The 14,890-nt window shown below is 42.5% G+C and overlaps 1 protein-coding gene across 10 annotated transcripts in view; it reads right to left on the bottom strand.

Moving 5' to 3' along the window:
• TNRC6B (trinucleotide repeat containing adaptor 6B) overlaps window positions 1–14,890 on the bottom strand; it is a 260,344-nt gene that overhangs the window by 37,361 nt on the left and 208,093 nt on the right. For 6 of the 10 annotated variants that reach the window (XM_045465910.1, XM_045465911.1, XM_045465913.1 and 3 more), the window contains 4 exons: window positions 14,744–14,789; window positions 13,153–13,301; window positions 11,903–12,073; window positions 7,794–7,919 (listed from right to left, as the gene is read on the bottom strand). In XM_045465910.1, coding sequence (XP_045321866.1) covers window positions 7,794–7,919; window positions 11,903–12,073; window positions 13,153–13,301; window positions 14,744–14,789 — 492 coding nt within the window. The remainder of the gene's footprint in view (window positions 1–7,793; window positions 7,920–11,902; window positions 12,074–13,152; window positions 13,302–14,743; window positions 14,790–14,890) is intronic. The other 4 variants (XM_045465916.1, XM_045465919.1, XM_045465920.1 and 1 more) reach the window with 1 other exon arrangement.

Genomic DNA, 14,890 nt, shown 5'->3' with positions numbered 1-14,890 from the left:
TAGCATAACAGAGTTCAGTGAATGCTTCTGAGTCACCGTCTCTGCCACATTCTCAAGAATACCTGCCTACCTTTCCTTGGATGCTTTCTAGTCTAGAAACAAGTTCAAGTCTCCTGTCCGGGGCTCACCAACTCACTTTCTTCCAAGATCTCAGCCACTTTTCACCTAACCCATTAACACTATCATTTTGGGAAGTATTTTGGGTAAAAGTCACGGTTCTCCTAGCTGTTCCTCTATTCTCTAAGAGATGCTGAGTGTTGCCAACCAATGAGAACATTTGTTTGATTTTCTATTAAAACGGTTGGACCCCTAGCAAATGTGAGCTCAGGGTGAGCACACCACTGTACATTGTGCCTCTGCACCAGTGTTTTTTTTTAACATTTATTTATTATTGAGAGACGGCAACATGAGCATGGCAGGGGCAGGGAGAGGGGAGACACAGAATCGGAAGCAGGCTCCTGGCTCCGAGCTGTCAGCACAGAGCCCGACATGGGACTCGAACTCACACACCACAAGATCATGACCTGAGCTGAAGTCAGATGCTTAACCAACTGAGCCACCCAGGCGCCCCATCTCTGCACCAGTTTTATGGCCTGCGTGAGGGACTTAGTATTTTTTTTTTAATTTTTTAAATGTTTACTTTTGACAGAGAGAGAAAGAGAGAGAGAGAGAGAGAGAGAGAGAGAGAGAGAGACAGAGCATGAGCAGGGGAGGGGCAGAGAGAGAGGGAGACAGAATCGGAAGCAGGCTCCTGGCTCTGAGCTGTCAGCACAGATCCCGACACGGGGCTCGAACTCACAGACGAGATCATGACCTGAGCCGAAGTCAAACACTCAACCGACTGAGCCACCCAGGTGCGCCGAGGGACTTGGTATTATGAAAGAAAAAAAAGCCTGGGTGGCTCAGTCAGTTGAGTGTCCGACTTTGGCTAAGGTCATGATCTCATGGTTCGTGGGTTCGAGCCCCGCATCAGGCCCTGTGCTGACAGCTTAGAGCCTGGAGCCTGCCTCCAGTTCTGTTTCTCCCTCTCTCTCTGCCCCTCCCCCACTCGCGCTCTGTCTCCGTCTCAAAAAAAAAAAAAAAAACAAAAAAACTTAAGAAAAAAGGTAAAAAATTCAATAATCTTTAAGCATTGATTATGGGTTGAAATGATCATTTATACTGGCTTAAAGAATACGTACTATTAAATTTAATTTTACCTGCTTCTATTTATCTTTTTAAATGTGGCTACCAAAAACTTGAAATTACATTATGGGGTTTGTGTCATATTTCTATGGGACAGTGGTGCTCCGAGGCCATCAGCATTGTTTCTAATTTCCCTTCCAAAGGGAAAGGATTCTATGATTCATGGGAAATCTACTCTGCTTATTTTGTTTTCCAGCCTGCTGGCCTCCAAAATAAATAGCTATTGTCTGAGCTCTTTCTTCCCACTTCTCGGTTCAGTTCTAAAAGCTCTACTGAACAAATCAGCTGGTCTCTTCATCGACCCATTTCTCTTCAGTCTTGGGACAGTAGGACATCCTTTGCCAAGAGCCCATTCTTCCCACCCACCTCCCACATTCCTGTCACTTGATATTAGCGACAGAAACTACCATTCGAAGTAAAACCTGCGTATGATCCAGCAGTACCCTAGGAAACAAATCCATCCTACGAGACAAATATAGGAATCTTCACAGCAGCATTCCTCCTAATAGCAGAAACCTGGAAACTACCCAAATGTCTGCTGGTGGTGGAAAAGATAAATGATGGTATATTCACGTAACAGAGTACTATATGAATCATAACTGACCAAATCAACCTGGGGAAATCTCAGAAACAGTATCAAGTGAAAAAAAAGTCAGAGAAGGCTATAAACTGCAAGTTTTTGTCACATCAAGTGCAAAAAAGGCAAAATGAAACTATATTGTTTAAAGACAGATAGGTACAGAAAGACTATAAAGAAATGCTAAAAAAAAAAAAAAAAAAAAAAAAAAAAAAAAAAAAAAAAAGAAATGCTAACACAGGGGCCTCTGGCTGGTTCAGTGGGTGGAGTGTGCTGGCTCTTGATCTTGGGGTTGTGGGTTCAAGTCCCAAGTTGGGTGTAGAGGTTACTTAAAAATAAAATATTAAAAAAAAGAAAAGAAAAGAAAGAAATGCTAACACAAGGTGTTTTTATACTTTAAATTTAATTTGAATGCCAGTATCTCATGTGTGCCATGAAGTGACAGTTATAACAACTATAAAGGTTATACTTTGAGGACTTCCTGTCTAGCTCTGCCCCATGTTTCCCTCCCCCAGACCGCACATGCACTGTCCTCCAATGAATACAAAAGGACCAGAGAGAAGCACCACTAGGCTCCTGGCAAATGGCTATTCATACCTGGGACTCAGAGTAATTAAAGTGCAGGTTGGCACATTCCCGTAGCAGGGAGTTAATTATTCTGGCTTAAAGGCCCTTCAACCTCCAGCTGGGCTGGAGAAAGGGAAGATCTAGTTGGAGTCAATATGGCATTTAACAAAGCACTGCAGGTGCAAAATGACAGCAGTTTAAAGCAAGACAAAAGCCTGGTAGAATAGGTTACGTTCTGAATATTTGAGTAACAGGAGGAAAAAGGCAAGGCAGAAACCCAACGCCTGGAATATCTGTAACAAATCTTAAAGATGAGTTTCAGTGTCTTCTTCCCATGTTCACACTGAATACTGACTGCCCCTAAAGACAGTTAAAATGGATGTAAAAGTTGGTATTTTCAAAAACCATAAGTGTTCATGTACTTTGACCCATAAATTTCATCCTGGGCAACTAAATTTGGAAATAACGTGGGCAAAATATCTATGTATAAGGATCACATATAAGATCTAAGTATATGGGTTTCTCTACTGCATTATTTAGAACAGTGAAAAATTAGAAATAATTTACTATCCAATAATAGGCGAAGAGAATGTCCCAGGAAATCAAAGTAAGTTTACCTGATGGAACATTATGCCTTCTTCATTAAGAACAATCAACAGGAAAACTATGTAGTAACAGAGGAAAATACTATGTAAGACCCAAAGTTAACACAAACAGTAGGATACAGTGACCATGGATGTCATGATGTGGAAAGTATGTCTGGATACAAAAAGTCTGAGTAGGGGATTTTGTAAAAATAATCCCTGTCTTTGCATCTGGGTTGGGGGTTTCTGGAAGAATTTTTTTCTCCATTATCCAAACTTTCAGTGTGGTTATTATATTGCCTCTACTTAAAAAAAAAAAAAAAAAAAAAGGCTATCCAGCTCCTTTGTTTTTTATTTTTTTTTTTTAAAACTTCTTTTTCAATGTTTATTTATTTTTTGGGGGACAGAGAGAGACAGAGCATGAACGGGGGAGGGGCAGAGAGAGAGGGAGACACAGAATCGGAAACAGGCTCCAGGCTCTGAGCCATCAGCCCAGAGCCTGACGCGGGGCTGGAACTCACGGACCGCAAGATCGTGACCTGGCTGAAGTCGGACGCTTAACCGACTGCGCCACCCAGGCGCCCCTGTTTTTTAAAATATGGAAATGTTAGGGAAAAAAACCTGAAAAATCTGAAGTTTTCATTGTTTAATATTCTGCCCCCATTATGCATCAAATAATGTTAACCATGTTTTGCTAAACAAATCCCAAAAATGTAGAACACAAATACTTTTCTTTTCCATGCACAGCAGATACTTTGGTCATAAAGAGATTGGCAGCCTTTAAGTCTCTCAGACTAAGTTTTTTTCCTAACAATATTCTACTTTCTAAATCATCCTGAAATGCGTCTTCCCATGATTTGACACATATTTACTTAAAATGCATGCCCTGCACAGTTGTGGATGTTCAGGATCCAGCAGTGAACAAAGTAGACACAGACCCTGCCACTGTGAACCTTAACACGCGCCTGGGGGCGTGACAGCCAAGTGGTGCCGTACTGTCCTCAGCCCGGCCTGGGAAAGCCTCTCCCAGAAGGTGCCATGGCGGCAGAGATCTGAAGCAAATACAGATGGAGCCGTGTGGCAATCTGGGAGAAGAGTGTTCTAGAAGCACCCTTAGTGCACTGGGGCCAGTTGAGTGGAGAGTGGCAGGTGTGGGTGGGGGTGGCAGGAGGTCACCAAGAGCGTCAAAGACAACAGCAAAGAGCTGGCTTTGTATTTTCAGTGAGAGAAGGAGCGATGAGAGGTTAAAGTAGTGACATGATTTACCCTTAGCTTTCTGTGATGCTGGAAAAGCTCCACCTCTGCAGTATTCATTCCGTAGCCACCAACCAGGCATGTCTATTTAAATTTAAATCAATTAAAATTAAAATTTCAGTTCTTCCACTCCACTGGTCACATTTCAAGTGCTCAGGTGGCCTAAGGTCTACCCTGGATAGCGTGGTTTTAGAGGATCAGTCAGAACGCTGGGTGGAGAACAGACTGGAGGCAGGCAGGTGTTGTATATGACAGGGCAGGACCAGTCAGGAGGCCATTTCTAGGAAAGAAACGGTGGTCGCTTGCCATGGGTCATGTTAGAGGAGGCGGTAGGGAAGGGTCAGATTCAGGACAAAGTTCTAAAGGGGAACTTGTTGATGGACTGAATGTGGACTGTGAGAGGCCTCACCACTAGCTCTGTGGCCTGTGGCCCAAGCACCTGCAGAGGGGAAGTACTGTTTACTTAGAGGAAGGGGATGTTTTAGACGGGAGTATGGGATGAAATCATGAGCTCTGTTTCGGACATGTTGACATGAAGTGCCTATAGGGTATCCTAGCAGAGATGCCCAGAAGCCTGTGGAATTGAGAAGGGAGATCTGGGCTGAAGACTCAGTTTTGGCCCTGTCATACCTAAAGTCATTTGCTGGGTGAAGTCACCCAGCAGTAGCTGCTGATGGTGAGGAGAAGTTCAAGGACTGTGACTGGGTCACTCTGATTTTTTTTTTAATGTTTTTATTTATTTTTGAGAGAGAGAGAGAGAGAGAGAGAGAGAGCGCACAAGGAGGCGAGGAGCAGAGACAGAGAGGGAGACACAGAATCTGAAGCAGGCTCCAGGCTCTGAGCTGTGAGCACAAAGCCCCACTTGGGGTTTGAACTCAAGAGACATGAGATAATGACTTGAGCCAAAGTCAGATGCTTCACTGACTGAGCCACCAGGTACCCCTAACATTTAAATGTTGGGGAGAGGAGGAGGAGCTTGTAAAGGAGACGGAGAAAGAAAGGCAGGTGGAGAACCAATATACAAGGTGTCCAAAAACCAGATGAATGAAAGTTTCAAAAGGGACGACATGATCAACTATGTCAGATGCCGTGGATATGCAGAGTAAGGAGAGACTGGAGAGGTGACTGCGGTATCCCACAACACAAAGGTCATCTGGGACCTTCACAATGTCTTCATTCCCACTGCCACCTCCTTACCCGGACTCCTGGACTAGCCTTGTAACTGAGCTCCTTTGCTCTAGTTAGTCTGCCATTCAAGTATGTCCTCCACATTACTGTCAATGTTATTTTTTCCAAAACCTAAGTTTTCCTACATTGCCGCTCAGCTGAACAATTTTGCCCAATGCTACATTATCTATAGCAGCAGCAGCTAAACCTTAGGGTGCAGATAAAAATCAGCAGGGGGTTACTAGGCCCTAACTCCCAAGATTGTGTCTCAGTAGATTGCAGAAGACCTGGAAACTGTGTGTTTAAGAAGTAGCCCAGATAACAGTTACAAGGGACAGAGTCCAAACTCCTTAGCAAGGCAAAGAAAGCTTTTCCAAATCTGGTGCCAAACTCCCTGACTAGTTTTTTCCTATTCCATTCTAGACAACATCTATATGCTTCAACAAGCTTAATCTAATTATTCAAACCGACTGCATTTTTCCAAACATGCCATGTTCTTCCAGATATTACTGCCCCTTGTCCTCCAAGCTGCTCCTGCTGCACATTTAAACCTGGCTCTGCTCAGCAAACTGACTCATTCTTTAAGGCCCAGCTTAAATGTCACTCCTAGTGCACGGCCTCGCCCAGCTTCCAAACTGTGTTAAGCATTTCTACATCACATTTATCATGCTACCTGTTTGCTGAGTGTTCTGCTATCACCCCCAGCAACTCCAGGAGGCTGTGTTAGGAGGCGGTGGTTTCTCCACCGTGTGAGGCCAACACACTACCAGGCACACCGCAGATAGTTGGTAACCACAGGACTGTGGCCTGACATGTGGGAGGGAGCTCATGGAGTTAAGAAGACACAACCACTGTGGAGTGCTGGGGAAGTTAGGAACAGCTCTTAAAGGACAGACTGCCACCTGGGACCTGGAGAATGACTGGCACTTAGAGTGGTGAGGAAGGAGAGACACTTAAGAGGACTCCCAGACACCCAGGGCAGGACATGGAGACGAGAGGGCAGGGCGAGGAACATTCCTTCCTCTACTAAGACAGTTACAGACTCAATGTCAAAAACAGAATTTGAAATCTATAGGTTATGGTTAAAAAATACACACACACACACACACACACACACACACACACACACACACACACCTTTGAAAGAAAGAGAGAGGGTGTACACATGAGCGGGGGAGGAACAGAGACGGGGAGAGAGACAGAATCTTAAGCAGGCTCCAAGCTCAGCACGGAACCTGATGCGGGATTCAATCTCATGATCCTGGGATTGTGACCTGAGCTGAAAGCAAGAGTCGGACACCTAATGGACCGAACCACCCAGGTGCCCCTCAAATAAAATGTTTTAAGACTTTGTCTTAAAAGATATTTCAAAAAACAAAACAGCAATAAAACCTGACCCTTTACGATTTGCTGATTGGACCTAGTTAAGTGCCCCGCCCCCTTTTGTCGGACGGGATGAACTCCTCGCTTTTGATCCCAGTTCACGGAAGGAACATTATGAGGAGACCAAGGTCCCACGCTGAATCCTCACACGGGCTCACCAACTTTGATGTTGCTCTTCGGACCCACTTTCTCACAGACATACGAGGGGCTCTGTGGCAGACTGGCACAAATCTGTCACCTGGAGCCTGCAAACAATGCGCTGCACATGTCCTACTAAGAAACAGACCTAAAGGGTTTCCCAAACAAAGGACTGTATCCCGCAACGCAGAGCCGCTCCATGAGGAAGTCTCTGCCGCTTCATCTGTTCTCAACACTCCCCTGGAGCATCTAGTCAGCACTTCAGCATCCAGCTCCTCAAAACGTCTCAGAATACGTCAGAACCTGGCTACTCTCCCATTTACCTGCCAGGGAATCCTCAAGGGCAACCGATTTCAGAATATTGGCACATCAGTACAGTGCAGTACTTGTACGGTAGTTTCAACTACACGCAATTAAACCAATGCATGCAGTACTGGAAAAAATACGGAGAGATCGAAAAGGAATGTAATCATAATGCTTTTCATAGAAAACCATCTTTGTGTGTACGATACAATACAACAAGGAGTTGGACATTTTGTTCCAAAAATCTTGATCTGGATTTTTTACATTAAAAATTTTGTTTAATGTTTGTTTATTTTTGAGAGAGAGAGCGAGAGAGCACGAGAGCGAGCAAGCACGAGTGGGGGAGAGGCAGAGAGAGAGAGGAAGACACAGAATCTGAAGCAGCCTCCAGGCTCCGGGCTGTCAGCACAGAGTCTGACACAGGCTTGAACCCATGAGCCATGAGATCAGGACCTGACCCAAAGGCAGACGCTTAACTGACTGAGCCCCCCAGGTGCCCCAAGACTTTTTACATTTTAGACATTTGGGTAACTATTATTCCTTTTCTGCTTTTTCTGCCCACAAAACCCAGTTGGCAACTGGGCACCGCCTGTAGAGGCTTTACTGCTGAATCGTGGAAACATAAAATCGCTTACCTGGGGGGAAATAAACTGGGGAGGCACTTGCGCCCGGAGATTAGGAGAAGAATTTAGCGGCTGCACTGGCGTGTGCATACCTCTCGATTGTGCTGTGCTATTTCCAAACAAACCATGATTGCCACCCTGCAAACACAACAGCAACAGTTAAGGCTTTTTTGTTAACGTAAGAAAACGTGAAAAAGAAACAGTTCTGGCTTTTTATCCCTCAGAAGAATCATATCCTGTGTTCCGTGGAATCACAGAATTTTATAACCGAAAATTCCTGGTCTCGGAATGCTTGGGAAAATTATCCAAATCAAATCATGCACACAGCACCACCACCCCTGCAGTCTGAGGCACTCTATAACTGAAAGGCTTACATTTGGTCAAATGTTTCAAAAAAGCTTTTTTTTTTTTTTTTTTTTTTTTTTTTGGTAATTGAAAGGTATAGGCAATATAATGTTTATTTCGACTACTCTCTTTTTTTCTTTTAAAGACTGGGTTTACCAAGTTTATTCTCAAATCCAATAATCTGAGCTCCACTTTGAAAGGCACCTGAGCACAAATGCAGGCTTCTGTATAATATCAACTGTAAAACAACACTATGATAGTAATGTCTCTGGCTTGATTAGTTCAATCACAGAATCAGTGCCACCCGCTTGTAGTCTAGCTCCTTAAGAACTCTACTCCAGATCTAAACAGGCTTTCCTATCTTGGGTCTGCTTGATCCCTCCTTTGCTAGATGACAAAATCTAAATCAAGAGTGAGATTTAAAAAAACAAAAGCAGAAAAGGAAAAAGTGAAAAACCATTATGGGGCACTAAAAAAAACCTCATTACTCACCTGTAACTTTTCATTCCAGTGTATGAATGCCAGCCTGGTAAAAAATAAGCTTAATTCCCTGATTTCTGGAGGACGAACTCACTGGACCACTTCTAGGCTATTCCAATCAAAGAATTACAGAAAACCAGGCTATATGATGGCCCTTCTGACTTGTTTCGAGCTGAGAAAAGCCCTTCAGCCAAAAAAGCCATATTTGATAACTTGACACTGTTCCTTCTGTCTGAGGAAAGTTTCTACACCATCTTCACTTGGCCTTGAGGCCTAGCTCAGAGCTCATCCTCATAAAGGAAGGCTTCCCCCAACTTTCTTCCTCGGTTCACATTCAAACTAACTGACCCACCTATATGTTCTCAAAACACTTAAAGTCATTCTTTGATGGCATCAGCAAGTCATGTTATAGTTATTTTCCATCCTGTCTTTCAACCACCAGCTTAATATTTCCTTCTCTGTATTCCCAGAACTCTATAATAAAGTCCTAGTCTGTAGGATGCTAACACCATGACCCACCAATTTCATACACTTGGCAACATCCTACTGCACATCCTTAGTGAAGGCAGCTGGACCACTGCCTATATACCTAGTCTGTGTTTTCTGAACGGAAGTCACCAACTTATCCGTGGCTTCACGGAGATTAAGGTAATTTTAAAGAAGAATTTTGGAACAGCACCATTAAGTTCTAGAACACTAACGATATTTCAATGGCTTAATGATTCAAAATAGATTAAGGGACTGCTACTGGAAAATTAATGAACTTAAAAGCACTGAAAATAAAAATGGCTATGAACATAAAGTGGAAAAGACAATCAAAATCTGTGTCTATGTCATAAAAGAAAATCAAAGATCCACCATGAATTTTAAATCTCCCAAAGGACTCTTAAAACATGAAAAGACCTTTAATTCTACAAACTATAATGTTTCCACTTCCCCTGACTTACTAATCAAAACTGCCACTCTAAGGTGACGTGGCTTGGCTCTAACTTTTCTGAGATCATGGTAGCTGGTAGCTTAGCTACTGATCATTCTCAAGAACACAAGAAACATCTGTTTCATTGAGAATATTCTGCTAAGATGATTCTCATACTTCACTATCAAAGTAATGACCTTGGACGGGTCCTTGGATGGTGGGGTCACTGGTAGCTGAAGTCCTTCCCAGAATCCATGTTTTAACTGGTCCAAAACTGCTTTGTGAGGATCATTTTAAATTCCAACTGCTCTTTTGGTAAGAAATATTAAAAGGAATTTCACTTTTTTTTTTTTTAGTTCTTGTGAAATCAGGCCCTACCTGCACATTCCCAGTGGACAGATGCCCCCTACCCCCACTAGAGGTTTCAGGTTTTCTTTATCAAGTATCTCTAAAATCGTATCAAGCCCTGTGATACGTCCAATATGGATAACAGTACAGATGAGTCAATGGCAGTCTATCAAACAACACCTTCTCTCTTTTTAAATATGAAACCTGGCACTGTCATTTGCTTTCTTAGCTTAGAAGTAGCTATTTTGCACACTAATATGTCTAGAGGCAATCATATAGATTCAGTTTTTTTTTTAAGTATATTTAGAAATTAGGAAAGCGGACATCAAACGCTATTTATATGTTAACCGCAGTTAATCTGGTTATTTCTACAGCTTCACTGTTATATGATGACCTGAGTCCAATATTTATTGGTGATATTTGCCTCAACTACAGTGTTTAACTCAGAAAGGCATATAAGTTAAAAACAGTGTTAGCAAGCTGACTGAAATCTGTGATTTTAAAATAAAAACCTCACATTTTAATTTTTAAATAGGAAGTATATGAAGTCTGCATGAAAATAGTCACGTGTGAAAAAAGTCATGATCATATTTAGTTGATTCACAATGGACTTTGTAGCAATCCACAGATTCAAAAAACAAAACAAAAAACCAAACCAAAAGAAATCAAAAAGGAACGACCTTTTCTTAGTGTCCAGTGCACGGATACTTTGGCTGGTTTATGTTATACTAAAAATTATATACTAATGGCATTTGATAAACATGTGATCCTGTGGGCATGTTTATAATCATTACTCAAGAGTGTTAGGGTAACTTATATTTTGTATACCTCAATCCTAAACAAAAAAGCTGCCCCAAACCACTGATGTAATTATTTCTTCTCTGTTTATAAAAGCAACGCACATCTACATTCTCTATGGAAACATTAAGAAGTACAGGGAAATATAAAAAATAAAGAAAACAAGAAATTACCCAAAACTCCCAAACCAGAGATAACCAACTGAATACATGGATATAACATGATCCATTTAAAAAATGTGCTAAGGCAACAATTAGAAGCGTATGAAAGACCAGGTGTAACTGGAGGACTGTGGTGTGAGAGAGGTTTTACATCATCCTTTAACTTGTACGTGAAAGCCCTCATGTGGAAACAGAATGGATACAATTAATAATTAAACATCCTTCCATGACATCCTGAGGTGAAAGCCACAGTGACAGGTAAGTGGTCACAGAACTGTGGCTAGGAAAATATCATCCCTGGAGTCACCGTCACAAGGGAATTGTCTCCAAATTCCTGGTTTTCTCTACGAGAACTACACAGGAGCTGCAGTGACAGCCCCTCAGGCTGCCTTAGGCCCGCAAAGGTGAGAGAGGGGGCCTTAGGGGGCCAGCCCTGCCGGTCTCGCCCAGTGCACAGCCCTTCCTGGGACCACGGAGACGCACCCCTAGGGAACGGGGTGCCCCAGGCTGTTTGCCACATCTGAACAATATCAAGTCTTCCCAAAGCTTCGTTCTCTCATATCAAATTACCTTTCTCTGGTTAATTATTATATTTTACGCTTAAGGACATTAGATTTTAAGATGCTGTAATGCTCAAGTATTTACTCTTTACTAGTTTTGCCACTGTTTTCTAGTTAGAAGTCTCATCAAATTGAACAGACTTCAAAACTATCACTTGCCATTCAATCTAATGTTAAAAATGGCAAATGAGTTGCTAAGGTAGGCGTAATAAGATACCTATGTAGCCTCTTTAACATTTTCCTAAGCCAGTTATTAGTTAACTTATTAAATGTGAACTTATGACCAAATATGAGAGGACTAAAGAAACAGACTGAAAATAAAATCCATGTTGAGAAAACATGAAGAGAGATGGGTTCTATGGGCTGAAAGATCTAAAGCCTAATACTTAGCATCATTCTGTGCATTCAGTAATCAACAAATTTCCCAAGACAGACAAAAAATGCAATAAACTGCAGACCAGGGCCAAGGCGAGGCCACAGCCGAGCAGTTATAAATTTGAGAGGCCTCCTTACTTGTCTAGCAGCGAAGTTTTGGGGGTTGAGCCCTGTGCCGATTGCTCCAAGGCTGACGTTGGGTAGTGTGGAACCAGAGGGAGACAGCTTGTAGCTGGGAGAAGGGGAGAAGGGAGAGCAGGGAGCCTCATCCCCAAGGCACCCATCTTGATTGGAGAAAGGCAAAGTCAGCTGAAAAGCAGTAGGAGTTAGCCAATCACAAGGAGTGTTGGTTAGTGAAGCAACAGAATGCAAGAAGGGACAAGAGAGAAACACTAGGAACAAACAGAATTAGAGTGTATTAGCAATAAACGAGGATGGAATTTGGATCTGGTAAGAGTCATCACACTTGGCCCAACAGACACCATCTGTCATCTCTGATCCAGATTTTTTTCTTATTCTCTAAGTCAGTAACACATTCTGCCCATTGCGTGAAGATAAACATTGCCAGACACTTTATTTTTATACATCTAATATCGATTACTCTAACGATGTGGCTGCTGAAACAGAAGCCAGAGTAATCTTGTGAATCTGTTGCTGCCTGGACCAGCATCAGTGGTGTCAAAAATGTGCTAGATCTAAAACTTTCAGTTTTAACTGCTTTCTGAAGACCGGGGCCATGGAAAATCTGTATTCTGAATCAAGCAAGGAATGATCTCCTCCATTAGAACTGATAAAAATCAAAACAAATAGGTATAAATGACACATTGAAATCAGGTACTTGAGAATTTGGACAGTGTACCACTGTAACTAAAAATAGGTCACTGGGGAAATGGAGAGAGAAAACAAAGGAAATCTCTTCGAAACATCAAAAGACCAAGTTCTGGGCCATCTTGACAAAGCTAGAAGGCAAGGCCTTGGGAGATACAGATTGTTTACACAAGATCCCAAATTTAATTTCTCATTGCAAAGCAGCAGAAAAAAGAATTTAGAATAAATTTATCTCTAAAATTTCTTCTACACATTTTGAGTGTGCATTTCTTCTACTGTAAAAAGTCAGACCATATACCCCCTCCAAGTTTCATAAAATTTCCAAAAATTCAGACCACCTTCACCATACTCACATGCTAAGGACAGATGGTTCTAGCTACTGCCCAATCACCTGTTGACATCAATTGTTTTCACGTCATCACTTAAAAGCAGGTGATGTCTGCGTTTTGCTCATTAATTAATTCAGTAATTCTACATTTCCTCCTGGAATTAATTATCAAAAGAACAAATGGAAACCAAAGTGGTTCACATGAATTATTATCTCAAAGGATTCAACTCACCTTCTCAAAATAAGGCCCACTATCTGTGGTTCCCATGTCTTTGGAATTAGGTGGACGGAACCCAGATCGATCCTTCCTCATGATATCATTAAAATCCCCGAGATTCATCGCTCTCTTGTCCACGTCAAATTTTTTATCTGGAAGGCTCCCTGAAAAGTAGCACAGAAGAAGTGAAAATTTCAAGAACCAACGTTTTGACCAGGAGTGACCAGTCCCACTTGCCTCCCGGGGGTGTCAAGTGTAAGACCACGAGAGATCTTGTTGGTTGAGGCTGCTGGGGACCCTCCCTGGAGCACATGTGGATCCTTTTGTTTCTTTTTAAAAGATCTGTATCTGTTGTAGCTTGTTTTCAATGGAAGACTGAAAGAGAGACTTAGGGCCAAACTGGTAAAAATCCAACTAAAAAAATATCCTAACTGGTTATTGATGTGTTTGAGGAGTATAACTGGCTCATAAATTCAAATGTCCTCAGTGAGAGAATTTGTCTCTTGCTGCTATTTAGCATCTGCCAGATAAATGGGTAGGGTTGGTTGTGAAACAGTTATTGGGGATAAAGAGGCCTATTAGGCACAGCTGTGACCCTAGAATTTAGAACTCAGACGTGAACACATCAAGTGAACAATGTGATTTCCTAGGTACCATGATGGTCCTCTTTTCTTCAAAGCTCTGGAAATGTGCTATTGTACATGGGCATGATCAGTACCCCTGGAAGCTTACGTTTTTGTTATTCTTAGACTTTTTCTTTTTTAAAGTTTACTTGTTTATTTTGAGAGAGAGAGAGAGAGACAGAGAGACTTGCGAGCGAGTGGGGGAGGGGCAGAGAAAGAAAGAGAGAGAGAATCCCAAGCAGCTTCTGCGCTGATAGCACGGAGTCCGACTCGGGGCTCGAACTCACGAACCATGAGATCATGACCTGAGCTGAAATCAAGAGTCGGACGCTTAACTGAGTCACCCAGGCGCCCTGTCATTCTTAGATTTTAAAATATCATCAATCAAAGGCTATTTCCCTTATGACCCAGGACTGTTTTACTTTCTTCTCGGTTTGACTCTCTTTACGGTCCTCAAAGTGAGCAACAGCATCACGGTGAGGAGCCCACAGACTAAGGGCTGACACGGCATCTGCTCCACTTGCACTGGGACAGCTCGTCAGTAATGAAACATCTCGGTGCACACGCGACGAGAAATCTGAGAGTGGAGTCTGGCGGGGCCACAGACATATTTTGTTCGGCCACACACCACAGTTTTTAAAATCTGAATTAGTTTCCAGTATTTAAAAATCAGGATGTCAACATATGTCTGAATTGCTGACAAAGCTGGGCCTTTACCCTCCAAGGCAACAACTGCCAAGGGCGGTCAAGTGGCCGCCTTATAGGTGGCCTCCAAGTCCCAATTTCTTATACCTGGCATACCCCACTCCTTTACGTTACTTTCTTGGATCCTGCAGCCATTTCAGTCTTCAGTCCCTACCTAGTGTGTAGGACGATCCTTCGTGTCTGCTGACTAGCACCCAGCCCAGTCAAATGGAGGAGGGAACCAACGTGACATCATTAACAACAATATATCCCGTTCACATTAGTGGAGTGATACACACCTACAGACAAATCCATTTTGCTGCTTGGATTATCTTCAGTTTGACTCTGAAAAATAAGCAACGGTGAGGGAGGATTAAAGGTTTGAATTCAATGTTTGAATCAGAGAGAAAAAAAAAGGCATTATTTATGTGGGAGTGACAGCTTAC

Source organism: Leopardus geoffroyi, chromosome B4 (assembly GCF_018350155.1).
Source record: "Leopardus geoffroyi isolate Oge1 chromosome B4, O.geoffroyi_Oge1_pat1.0, whole genome shotgun sequence".
Taxonomy (NCBI): domain Eukaryota; kingdom Metazoa; phylum Chordata; class Mammalia; order Carnivora; family Felidae; genus Leopardus; species Leopardus geoffroyi.
Note: the sequence above shows the minus strand (reverse complement) of the source record. Positions and strands in the feature narration are given on the sequence as shown.